The sequence below is a fragment of the Callorhinus ursinus genome, unplaced genomic scaffold, assembly GCF_003265705.2.
Source record: "Callorhinus ursinus isolate GAN/ISIS: 27379988/994484 unplaced genomic scaffold, GSC_fseal_2.0 scaffold5, whole genome shotgun sequence".
Lineage (NCBI taxonomy): Eukaryota > Metazoa > Chordata > Mammalia > Carnivora > Otariidae > Callorhinus > Callorhinus ursinus.
Window position 1 is genome coordinate 17,524,491 of NW_027397067.1, and position 12,313 is coordinate 17,536,803.

Below are 12,313 nucleotides of genomic sequence, written 5' to 3' on the forward strand. Positions count from 1 at the left end.
TTTATGATCCCTACTTGATGCAAATATCCTCCATTTGAAGAGGCCAGAGGCCAGAGACCCTGCCACAAAAAGCCACAGGGTGCATCTGTAATCACCGAGGTGATCTCCATAGAGCCAGGACCATATCCGTGGGCAAAACACCAGAGGCTCCCTTTGTGCGTGGCAGCCTGCAAGGCAACATGTCGTGAAGCACCGCAGGTTCTTGGCTTAGAGTGAAATGGTCCTACCTTGCAGAGCAGGTGAATTCTGTTCCAGAGTTCAGGTCACAGAGCTCCTGTTCTCCCATTATCCCCGGAGTGGTTGTTTTCCTTCCTGGCTTTGCTCACCTCCTGCCTGGAAACGTTTTCCAGGAAGCCAGTGGTGGCTCCTGGCCAGGGTGTGGGGAGCTGTTGTTAAAGAATTCTCTCTTCTGATTGGTGAAGAACCCCTTAGGGATGGGAAATGGAGTAGTCCCTGGGTGGGCACTATCCTTCCCTAATTACCTCTCCTCTTCCCACTTGGGGCCCTGGCACCTGCCCTTTGGTAGGAGTGTCCATCCCTTGCACATGTCTAATTTTGTCCCTGGTCATGTAATGTCTTGCAGGGCTGGTCTGGTCAGGCACCCAGCCCAGGACCAGCCCTGGAGAGCTGCTGAGCTTAGTCTAAATCACACTGTGGACTCCTTGTTATCCTTTCAAAATTACATATGCTGTTGATGTGAGTTTACAATGATTCTGAGAGTGGCTTTGAGAAGGACTATATTCGCAAAAGGGCAGTCTGAACTGTGTCAAAAGGGGGAGTGGCATTTTTTTCTCATTGCTGTGGGCTGACAGTGGGTGAAGGAGGCTTCAGTCTTTTTAGCACGCCTGGCTGAATGTGGCTCAGCCTGAGATATTCCCAAAGCTCTCTCCTGCAGGTTGTTGGAGGGCTTTCTAGGCTGTTCTAGACAAGCCTGGCACGGTCTGGAGCTACACTTGCCTTTCCAGGCCAGGAAATGTTCTGGGACAGGCTGGGACTCAGAAAGAGGGTTGCTGGTTGGAGTAGACAAGTACACTTCCTCAGGAGCTGTTTCCAGAAAAATGTGCTTGGCTTTCCTTCCTCATCCCTAGAAATCATAACCTCCATCTTACAGTCTCTACAAAGGGCACTTATCCTATGTCACTGGACACCAAAGAGAGTAGGTTATTAATACTGGTCCTCCTGAGGCAGGCAGGCAGGCAGGCCTAGAAATAATCCTGTTTTGTATGGATGCATGTCTAAAGGAAATAGCTACAAGTTGAATAATAAATATTTGATCTTGAGCATTTCCATTATCTGAAAAATGACAACTTTAATAAGATCCTCCACTGACTTTTGCATTGAAAACAAATCTATTGTACTTCCAAAACAATAATTTTAACCAAACAGCTTTTGGAACATTGTCCATGCCGTTACAAATATGAAGTCTAAATATAAGAATCATTTTAATAAGCATACCCGAATTTTTAAGGCAACATTTTAAAGGCAATATAACATATGCTTAAAAGACCGGGTTTCAGAATTTGAATTTTAACCGTCATTTAACTATATGACCTTAGGAAGTGACCTAAGCTCTTTGTCCCTCAACTTGCTCACCGGTACAGTGGGGTTAATAATACCTTCCTCAGAGTGTTATTGTGATGCCTAAGTTGGGGTAAGAGGCACATGCCAGGGGACTGATTAAGTTACCTCATATTATTCTCACAGTCAGCTTGGAAAGAGCACACTTATTGTAATGATGCTGATAATTGAACCACTGGAGCATCGGAAGCATCTTTTAAATGGTGTCAGAATAAGACTATCAGGGTCTTGGTCGATTATGATGTGAGGCTAAGCAACCCCCTTCAGACGGAAAAACTGAACACGAACGGTAGAAGATATTAACCCTATTCTTGATCTAAGAGGCTTGGAGGTAACTTAAAATATTGGCTAAGGCTCTTCTGGGAAACGTGTTGACCCTGCACTCGGGACAGGAGCAAATTAAACAACTGCTCAACTCGCCATGTAAAGCAGGGCTCTCTGCGTTACAGAGTTTACTCAAGGAGCTTCTAAATGCTCTGGACAGACACCCCAGGAGTAAGCTTTAGAGATCCCATAAATTAGAACATAATTGTTCCTCTAACATGAAGTGGCTGGCAACATGATACAGTAGAAAACAGTATGAATTTGGGAGTCCCGAGCCCCATGGCCACTGGGTAGAGTTGCTTCGCTGAGCTGAACTCTTATCTCTTGTGCCTGGAAGGGACATGTTATTCTCCTTTGTCTTCTCTAGTGTAGCCCGGCAGAGACCCAGCTTCTCGTCGTCTGCGCTGATGGGACTTCTCCCAAGGGCTAGGAATTGAGGCTTTACGAGCAAAAGGTTGGCTGATTTCCTCAGGAGAATCTTCCTACCTTAAGATAATTCTTTCTTTAGTGTTATTAACCTGCTGTCTGCTTTCCCCCCTCTTCTTTTGGGGATGGTGGGGAGAGAAAACTCTGTTGGGCTTAACGAAGGGAGTTCTGAAGTAGTGTATTTCAAACGAAGCCGAGCGTGCACTCCCAGACCCAGAGCGGGAGCACCAAACAAGCGTGGGTGTCGATGAGCGCTGGAAGAATGTGGGGGGTATGTGAATGAGCCGGCTAGAGCCAGTTGCTCAGTGACAAGTGCTGGGGCGAAGAGCTTATCTTCAGCTCTATTTTGGTCCCAGAGGCATGTTCCTTACATGGTAAGAGCAGCGGTTCCAATTGTCTTAGGTTTTCCTCTCGTAACCCTGGCACATTCCCAAGCTGGGACTGACACTGCAGGGCCAGGACATATAATTAATGTCTTCATGCAGGAGATGACCACTCTGGAACTTGCCAGTAGTGGAAGGAGACATTTTGTAGCCTGAAGACTCTGAAATATCTCTACATTTACCTCAAGTCGTGGAGTCTTGGAACTGTAGAGTCAGAAGGGATTGGAATCACCCAATCCCATCCCTTACTGTACAAATAAGAAAATTGTCCTGAGCCTAAGAGGCTTCCCTACAGTTGCACAGCTGTTTTTTTGTTGTTTTCTTTCTCTGAATGAAGCAGAGGCTTGGACTATCTACTTACATATCTATTTTCTGGGAACATAGAAACTTTTGAGGACTGAATTACCCCTAGATACAAGTCATATTTCATTCATTCACTCAGTCATTCAGACCATCTTTCTCATGGGTGCACTCTATGCCATATTCTGCACACATAATGCTGGGAAGTGGTGATAAACTAAATGGAAAAGATTCCTGCTCTCAGGAAGGTTTTGTTCTAGGAGGGGAGTTAGACAATAAAACCAATAAATGACAAGATCATTTCAGAGAGTAATAAGTGCTTGGGAAGAAGGTGAGCCACTGAAAATCTGGCCGTTAAAAACAATGGAATGACGGTACTTTGAGTGGCAGCTCTATATGCTTTAGTAGAAGATTGTTGTTGATTTTTTCCACAGAATGCTTCTCTTTGCAACTGCATCTTATTGCTACCAAAAGATAAAGGAGGCTAAAAATTAGAGTGTATCAGTTTTAACATTTCTATGAAAGCAAGAACTAAACAATGGGTTTTAGATAAATATTAAAGGTTACCTACTCACTTCTAAGGAAATGACCAAATGATTACTTGATATTTTTCTTTTTAGCCGGATATTATGACATTGGTTGGAAACAGATATTCCACCTGTCATCATTTTACCATTTTAATATGGACAGCATAGTTTTCCCTTTATAAAATCACCACTTATTGGTATATTGCATCCCTACTGGGTTCACCTTAGAGATGGGATGAATCTTGTTTTCATTCAAGGACTACAGACAACTTTTATTTGGTTCTTCTAACTGTCCTGGCAGACCTAGGAGTTAGGTCATACTGCAGTGGAGGCTATGCATCAGAATATGCTTGGAGCAAATACCTAGTGCATTTATGATGGAAGTTCTTTCAACTGCTAAATATGCTCACACAGGGGCACGTGTACACACACACACACACACACACACACACACACACACAGCACATAGGAACTGCAGATATCAAAAGGAAGAAAATGGAGAATATTTGAAAAAATAAACTTCAAAGTTCAAAAAGTATACATCTTGATTCAATTACTATCCAGAGAAGTGGGGGTATGGAGAGGGTACACAGCCAAGAATTTTTACTGAAGCCTTTTTTTTTAAACAAGCCTTTTAACTGAAATAAGTGAAAAAGAATGTTAAAAGCAAAAAGAAATCTTTGAGGTGAGGACGTTTTTGTGGAGAAGAGATAAAGATGGTTGCTCTCATGCTTGTGCAGGTAACAATCATCCTTTCAAGTATGCTACCTGCAGATGTTTTGATGAAGCAGAAGTCCACATTTTTCAGGTTACTAGAAAGTCACTGTTGAAAGCATTTCAGATCCATATTTACAAAGGCACAGTAGGTACTGAAATTCAGAGTAATCACTATCACTAGCGAGCTGGCCTCTAGGAGCATATTTTTCTTTCATAGCATATACCTCTTCTCTAATTACTCCAGAGGATGAGCCGATAAGCCGAGGTGTTTGTTGTTAACTGACTTTCATAGAACTTTGAAGGTCTTGTAGTCCAGAAGGATGGAAGGGCGCCCACCTTAGTCAATTCAATTTTAATTTCATGGAGTATTTCTCATTTGAGTCTGACATTAGGTTAACCTGAACATCTTAAGCTCATTTCTAAAAGTTTGTAAGTATGAGTTTCATACTTCCAAGAAGCATATTTTTCCTATTTCAGAAACAGATTTTTCTGACTCTTACTATATTTTGCATAGAATTATACTAAAGGCACATTAAGCAAGAGAAAAAAAAGAAGTGAAGGTTTTTTTGTTAGAAAATATAATAATTTTTCTACCCTTCTCATGAACACCGGAAAAACTATGGCAGGTTTTTAGATCTTCTAATGCCTGGCACATAGTAATTAGTGAATTTTGCTGAAGGAATAAACTAATGAATATAATTCTGAAACAATTTGAGGTTTCTTTAAAAGTCTACTTGTTGCAAGAGTCGATTTGTTAAAAGACATATATTTGGTTCACAGTAGTTCACATAAAATTTTTTTCAAGTTACTTTCCAGTATCTCACAGCAGGGTATGGTAGGAGTAGTTGTAACCTAGGAGTTCAAAACCCTTGGCTCTAGGCCAGACATCAACAATAAATGGCAGAATGGCTTGAGAAAATGATTTAACTCTGCTGAACTTCAGTTTCCACATGAGTGAAATGATTGCTTTGGAGCAGGTTACTTCTGATATTCCATGCAACTTCAAAATTCCACAACTGTATAATTCAAATTAAGGATAATTGGATCTAAATTTAATAAGCACTGATATAGTACCCATAATGTGTCAGGTAATATTATAAAGGTTTTATACAGCACTTAATCTTATAATAATAATAATCAAGCATAAACTGCACACAGGGTAGCATTTCATACACTGTAAATAAGTAAATAATAGTTGCTATCAAAATGATAGTAATTTTATTAAAATTAATATAGTAAAAACCATTAGAAAACTCAAATGGAAATAAAATATACTTGGAATTGAAAACAATGTAAAAATAAAGTGGTTATTTCATTTTAACCACTAAATAAAACACTAGCCATGACACATGACTTCGCATCAGTGTCACTATAAATAATTTGGGTTTTGTGACCATGAAGGCTCTCATACATATTAAATCATATAGGAGGAAACTTTTGAGAAACAAAAATATTCTACCAGTATCACATCTTACTATTTGTTATATATGTTTTAAGTGCACAATTTCTTTTAGAAAAATAAGCTAGAAACCATCATATTTTGCAGTAAACAGGAGAGCTTCTGAACATCAAAGAGGCATATTTCAGGAATGCAGTGGGCACAAGGTTTCGGGTGAGCTTAAAACAGAAAGCAATACAGTGAAAGAACGTTTGATTGGGAAGCTACTAACAGGCTTCAGTTCTGAGGCCTCATAATCATCCAAATCTCAAGCCAAAGGGCTGGAAATGGATGCAAATTTGGCAAGCCCAGTGATTTCCATGTCTGGACATGCTTTGTGAGTCCTTGTCCTATTACCTTGACAACTGTCAAGGCTCCACGAATTTTCATCCCCTCCTCACACCTCCTCTGCTGCTCCTCATCCTTTATGGCCAAAGCTGGGCATCACTTCCATTAAGAAGCTTTTCCTCAGCCATCCACTCCTGCTCCTTGTGAATGTCCCCCACCCATATGCTTCCATAAAACCTGGTATAAATCTCTAACATATTTCAATTATTCAGCCTACTAGGTTGCTATTATATTATTGGTCCATAGTCTTTCTCATTCAGTGACCTGAGCTCCTTGAGAACAGGAATTATGTTTTAGTTCATTGTTGGGTCCCCAGAGCCTTGCCTAGTGCTTGACACAAATGATACGCTTAAGAATTGACTGCTAAATGAATGAATGGAGGGGTGGATGACAGCATTAACTGGTAATTATTACTAAAATGGTTAGAATCATTGGATCTCCTTCATGAATTATTATTGGCCAGAAAGTATGATGAGAATTGACTGTGTTCCAAGGGAGGCAGTGGAGGGAGAGGTGTATTTCCTGCATATTTGTGGAGTATCTTCATAATCAACAATTTGGTTTAGGTTATCCATTTTTTCCCCTTACTCTAAGAACAGTAGAGAAATTGGGGGAAAATGAAACACAGTTTTAAAAAAACCTGTTCAACACATATATACTGAACATCTGTTGTTCAAAGTGGTATATGTCCTAGGCAGACCCAGATTCTATCCTTAAAGAGACTATACTTTAGATATTTAAGAAACTCACATATAGGAAAAAAGTGATACTTGACACCTAAATGACCAGTGTTTACTAAAATGAAAGAACACATAATAAGGGTCACAAAAGTCAGAAATGTCAGATAAATTGGCTGGATTCCCAAGAAGACCCCATTGGGAAGGAGAGCTATGTTGGATCATAGTGTCTCAAAGCCTGTTCTCAGCTGTAAAGGTCCTGGACCCAGAGATGGTCAGGTCCAAGGAAATTGGCATATATACACATCAAGCTTACTGGAGCTTGAAAAACCAAAAGGCCAATGACCGGGCCAACTGGAAAGTTAATTATGATTTAAACATGGACTCAGAGAGAAGGAAGTTAAATGGTACTGGAGATGCCTCGGCCACACAATGCAAATGGGCAAGTTTGATTTCCCATACAGCCTTTCTCTCGGGGAATCAAAGACCAAATCCAGTATTTCCCTGTCTTAGACAATATTGGATAAATAGAGGACTAGGCGAATAGAGGTGTATGCCATTGATGGTCACTATTATCGGATTTCAGAAGAACTAAAAGATGGCATTCAGTCATAGAGATCAAAGAACATTTTATGGGAGAAGTGGTATTCCAACAATGTCTTTAAGATTACTTAGAGTTTGCAGCTGTGAATTGGGGAAGAACATTCTAAACAGAGGGAAATGATGAACAAAGAAAGTGAGTGGTTTGTTTTTGCTGGATACAGGGTATGTGATGAAGAATAGTACAGTATTATGAAGGAAAGCTGGAACCAGGTCATGGAGAAGCTGGAAAGTCAGTTATGAAGTTTAAATATTATTCTCTGGGCAACGAGTAGTCAGAGAAAAAGCACCATACCCCAGGGAAATGTACTCCAGGAAAATGAATTTGGCTGTAGTGTATGGCTTTGCTTCAGGTAAATTCCAGAGGCAGAGGCCAATGGGAAGCCTCAGAATCTCCAATGGGAGGACTGAAACTAGAACAGGAGTAGTGTAGGTGAAGCAGAGAGAGACTGCGGGTACAAACCAGGAAGTACCATGGTGTTCTCCTTACACACACATACATATACACACACTCACCCGAAGGCAAAATATAAAACTCTAAGCTACCCAACCAATACATGATTTTTTAAAAAAACCTGTCCTAATTTCTATGAAATTCTCCATTTATAAAGAACATAGTGAAAAATCATTGATCCATTTAGCCAATTTGGTTGATTTTGGCTTGTCTAAGTATAAAATTGGATAAATATGAGCTTTTCAAAGCATCAAAACAATGGGAATCTATAATTAAGGGACAGCTTCAAGGAAAGGAAAAAAATACCCTATATAAGTACATTTTCTCATCTCCCAAAACATTCCAGGTGATTTCTCCAAATAGACACTCTTTCAAACATTTTCTAACATGAGCTAACCCAACTAACAGGAATGCTGCAGAAAACAGAAACAGGAACTTTGTGAGAAGTTTGATTACTTGTATGGCATCCTGGAGGAGAGGAAAAATGAAATGACGCAAGTCATTACCCGAACCCAAGAGGAGAAACTGGAACATGTCCGCGCTCTTATCAAAAAGTATTCTGATCATTTGGAAAATGTGTCAAAGTTGGTTGAATCAGGAATCCAGTTCATGGATGAGCCAGAAATGGCAGTGTTTCTGCAGGTAAGTCTCCTTTTGGTACCTAATAGAACTAACCAAGAAGGTGGCTGCTGGAGAAGTAGTTGTCATCATATTTTTGTTATTTTTTGTTCATCTCATTTCGATTTATTTTACCAAGTAAAATATAAGCTCATTATGTGTTCATGTCTCCATCCTTTTAAACAACTTCATAAGCATATATTTAAGGGACCATGACATCACTTAAATATAAGAGGGTTCTGGTATAAAACAGCAGTAATTCATGGCATTTAGAAACTAAGCTCTGAGATTTTCAGAGTCAGCAGAGGAAAGAATTAAGTCTTTGATGAAAAGAATTTAAGTAGGTCTGTCTTTTGTTTGCTTTCGCAGAATGCCAAAACCCTGTTACAAAAGTAAGTAATTTTCATTTTATGGAAAAATGCATACTTTTCATTTTTACCCAAGGCTATCAAACATTAGACAGTGACAGAAAGTGGCAACTTGTCTTTGTTGCAGAATTTCTGAAGCATCGAAGGCATTTCAGATGGAGAAAATAGAACATGGTTATGAGAACATGAACCACTTCACAGTCAACCTCAATAGAGAAGAAAAAATCATCCGTGAAATTGATTTTTACAGAGGTTTGTTTTTCTTGTGACCATTTGGACAAAGTTGCAGGTGTGTGAGAGCTGCAGCTGGGTTCAGCACGAGAAAGACGGGATTCAGAATCACCTCCAGAATGGATGTCGACAATTATACAAGGATCATAATCCAATGTGAAACTCTATTTCATTACAGATTCATGTAGTTGGTTGACAGTGTTTATTTAGCTTTGCACAGCACAGTGCCCATTATAATGCCATTATTGGGCATTTGACTCTGAGTAGTCAAATACTTAATAGGTGATGGTGATGATGATGTCTCAAGATCAATCTTACACAAGGTGTTAACCACAATGATGTGAAGTGTCATGAAGTGCAAGGTTAAGGATGAGATAAAAATAAAATGTAGAAGACATTGGGATAGCTATTGTAGCTCATCCACTTAATCAGACTTTAGAGGGCAAGAATAGCAAATGAGTCACAGAATAAGTCACACCTGGAAACAAAACTGGCTCTCTGTGACCAGCTGTATTTCATGAGTTCTAAATGCATCTCTACCATTTGGTCCAGAGATCGCCTTCTTGGAAATGTGTCCTCATGAAATAGTTGAAAAAAGGAAAATAACCTTGGAACTGACCAAAACTTTGAATGTCTTGATTCATCCTAGCCCATCTAGATGACAAGACTCCTCGGCTAGACCACTAATAACCATGAAGCTCTATCAGTGTGTACAGATGTAATTTTAGAAGCAAGTCTTCAGGATGAATCTTTTTTAAAAAATGACTTAATATTGTCTCTCCTTAATATTGCCTGAGGGAATATTAAGATCAATGTGTTAGGAAAAGAGTCACGGCATTAACTGTGGCAAAAGTCAGCATTCACTGAACAGAGGAGGTAAGACATTAAAACAAGACAGGGTTTTGTATGTTTTCTGAGAAAGGGAAGACAGTTGCATTTCTATTTAATCTGACAGAGATAAGTGACCATCCTAGCCCCAGCCCTCCAGGAGCTTGCAGATGTGACAGAATATGGTGTAAAGGTGACCAGGCTCAGGGCCGGGGGAGGGGGCGGGGTCAGGTGCACAGTTCACGGTAGTAGTAAGGACTGTACTTTGTATGGGGGAGGGGAACAAAGAGGGTGGTGATGGTTGGGCCCGTCCTCCCATTTCTCCTGTCCACATTTACCTAGAAGCACAAGCCCCAGCATGGCATACTTGGGCCATAGTCCAGTGTCTGATGGAGAAGATTTCCCTAGCCCTGACCTTATTCAGGGCTGTAAGAACTGGCCATTAATTGATTTCATAGCTGCAGTGATAATTATAATGATTTTAAAAACACATTACCTTACCAGAAGATGAAGATGAGGAAGAGGGAGAAGGAGAAGAAGAAGGGGAAGGGGAGGAAGTAGAAGTGGAAGAAGTAGAAAATGTTCGAACAGAGTCATCAGGAGAAGATGAAAGTCCGGAGAAAGCCTTGGAGCCCTCTCAGCCGGCCTCAGAGCTCCAGGCTGCCCCAGGGGCACTTCCAGCTTCCTCTCCAGAGTCACCTCTAGCCCTGCCACCTGCTGCAGATACCCCAGTGACACAGGTAACCATTCACCGGTTCCCTCCTACAGGACACACAGGTGTGCCTCCTTGCTGACTAGCCTAAACAAGTTGTTCTGCCTTAAGAAAAGGGTAGCTATAGTCCAGACATTTGTAAGTCAAAGACAAAAGAATTCAGAGCAGTCTCACTGTCAGGGGGGAGGTCCTCTAGGTGATTCAACGAGGTTCAGTGTTGTTATAATCTGTTGGTGAGACCGAGTTTAACACGATTTCCCCACCAATAGCACCCTCAAATCTGAAGCAATGTTTGGAAATCTCTGTGCAGGGGAGAGGGGTATGTGTGTAACATGTTAGTTCCTAGAGAGCCAGTGTCATGAAGATTGGGTCTGCTCTGAAAACAGATATGGGGTACAGGGTGAGAAATAATCTAAGGTGAGAAGTAAAAATGACTATACCTACAGAACTTTGAATTTTCTATAGATAATAAAGGAAGTAGATAGAGAAGTCATGCTAGTTCATGTCCCTGTCACTGACCCTGACATATAACTACATCTTTCATTAAGTGGGCAAAGAAACAACGTCTAATTTTCTATGTATCTGCCATCTGATGAGATTATGTGTTAACAGAATTGTTAATAGAAATTTCCTAGGAGATAACTCATCCCAAATCCTCTGATTGGCTGACCCTTAGTTTCTAAGATGTCACCGTCCAGTTTTCAAGCCTTTGTGCTGACGTCATGACACCTTCAGCTGAGAGGTCTCGACCTGTGGAGTTTGTGGGCAATGTAGATTCATCAAAAAGGTGTCCTGGTTTTGCACCTGCTTTCAAAGTGCATTGAAATTATCTATAGAAACAAAACCTCAGAGGGGAAACTCTGAATTAGAGAATTATATTCTATGCTCCGTCTCCATAGGAAACCAGGCTGAAATACTATTTATGGTTCCTAGAATCTTGAAATTCTGGGTATACCAATCGCACTGAGTTTGAAAGAGGTGTGGTAACTAAATGAGAGTTGGAGGTGGTCAACAAGATCAATTTGGGATTTTAGAAAAGAGGTTTGGGGAGCCCACCTGGAATGTCAAAATATTAATCGTGGGCAGTAGATTGACCTTTCTCCTATATCAGATATTTTATAAGCAAACTTCATTTCAGGCATCTGCTGTCTGTCTGTCCAGGCTACCATCTGGTGAAGGACAAGCGCAGAAAAGAAATGGGGGCACGTGAAGGGGCCCAGAGGGAGGGGAGCTAGCTGCTCTCCTTCCCTGAGAGCTTGCAGAGGGCGGGACGAACTAGAACTTGGGCTAAATCAGGCACTGCACAGAGAGCTCATAGTTTTCAAACCCAAAGGGAACTAAAACCAACTGCTTTTTCCTCTTCTTCTTCCTCCTCTTTTTTTTACCTTTGAATGTATCTGTCCCTATTAAGGGGGAGGTTGTCCCCACTGGCTCTCAGCAGACCACAGAGTCTGAAACTCCAGTCCCTGCAGCAACGGACACTGCGGATCCCTTGTTTTACCCTAGTTGGTATAAAGGCCGAACCCGGCAAGCCAGCACCAACCCACCTTCCACCCCAGGGAGCGAAGGTCTGGGACACATAGGGCCTCCCGGTTCTGAGGACCCGAATGTGCAGAAGGCAGAAGTGGCAGAAGCCGCAGCTGGTGAGAGGGCAGCAGTGAGTGGTAAGGAAACTAGTTCACCTGCAGCTACTTCTCAGGTTAGTGTTGATGCTGTTGTGTCCGAATGCTCCCCCACGCCACCTAGCGTCCTGCTGGGCTCACAGCAAGAAAGAAGGGCTTCCG

The 12,313-nt window shown here is 41.2% G+C and overlaps 1 protein-coding gene across 3 annotated transcripts in view; it reads left to right on the forward strand.

Moving 5' to 3' along the window:
- Positions 1 to 12,313, forward strand: part of TRIM55 (tripartite motif containing 55) — a 41,390-nt gene that overhangs the window by 12,199 nt on the left and 16,878 nt on the right. For 2 of the 3 annotated variants that reach the window (XM_025870654.2, XM_073892836.1), the window contains exons 5-9: positions 8,181 to 8,414; positions 8,760 to 8,782; positions 8,886 to 9,010; positions 10,322 to 10,557; positions 11,941 to 12,228. In XM_025870654.2, coding sequence (XP_025726439.2) covers positions 8,181 to 8,414; positions 8,760 to 8,782; positions 8,886 to 9,010; positions 10,322 to 10,557; positions 11,941 to 12,228 — 906 coding nt within the window. The remainder of the gene's footprint in view (positions 1 to 8,180; positions 8,415 to 8,759; positions 8,783 to 8,885; positions 9,011 to 10,321; positions 10,558 to 11,940; positions 12,229 to 12,313) is intronic. The other variant, XM_073892837.1, reaches the window with a different exon arrangement.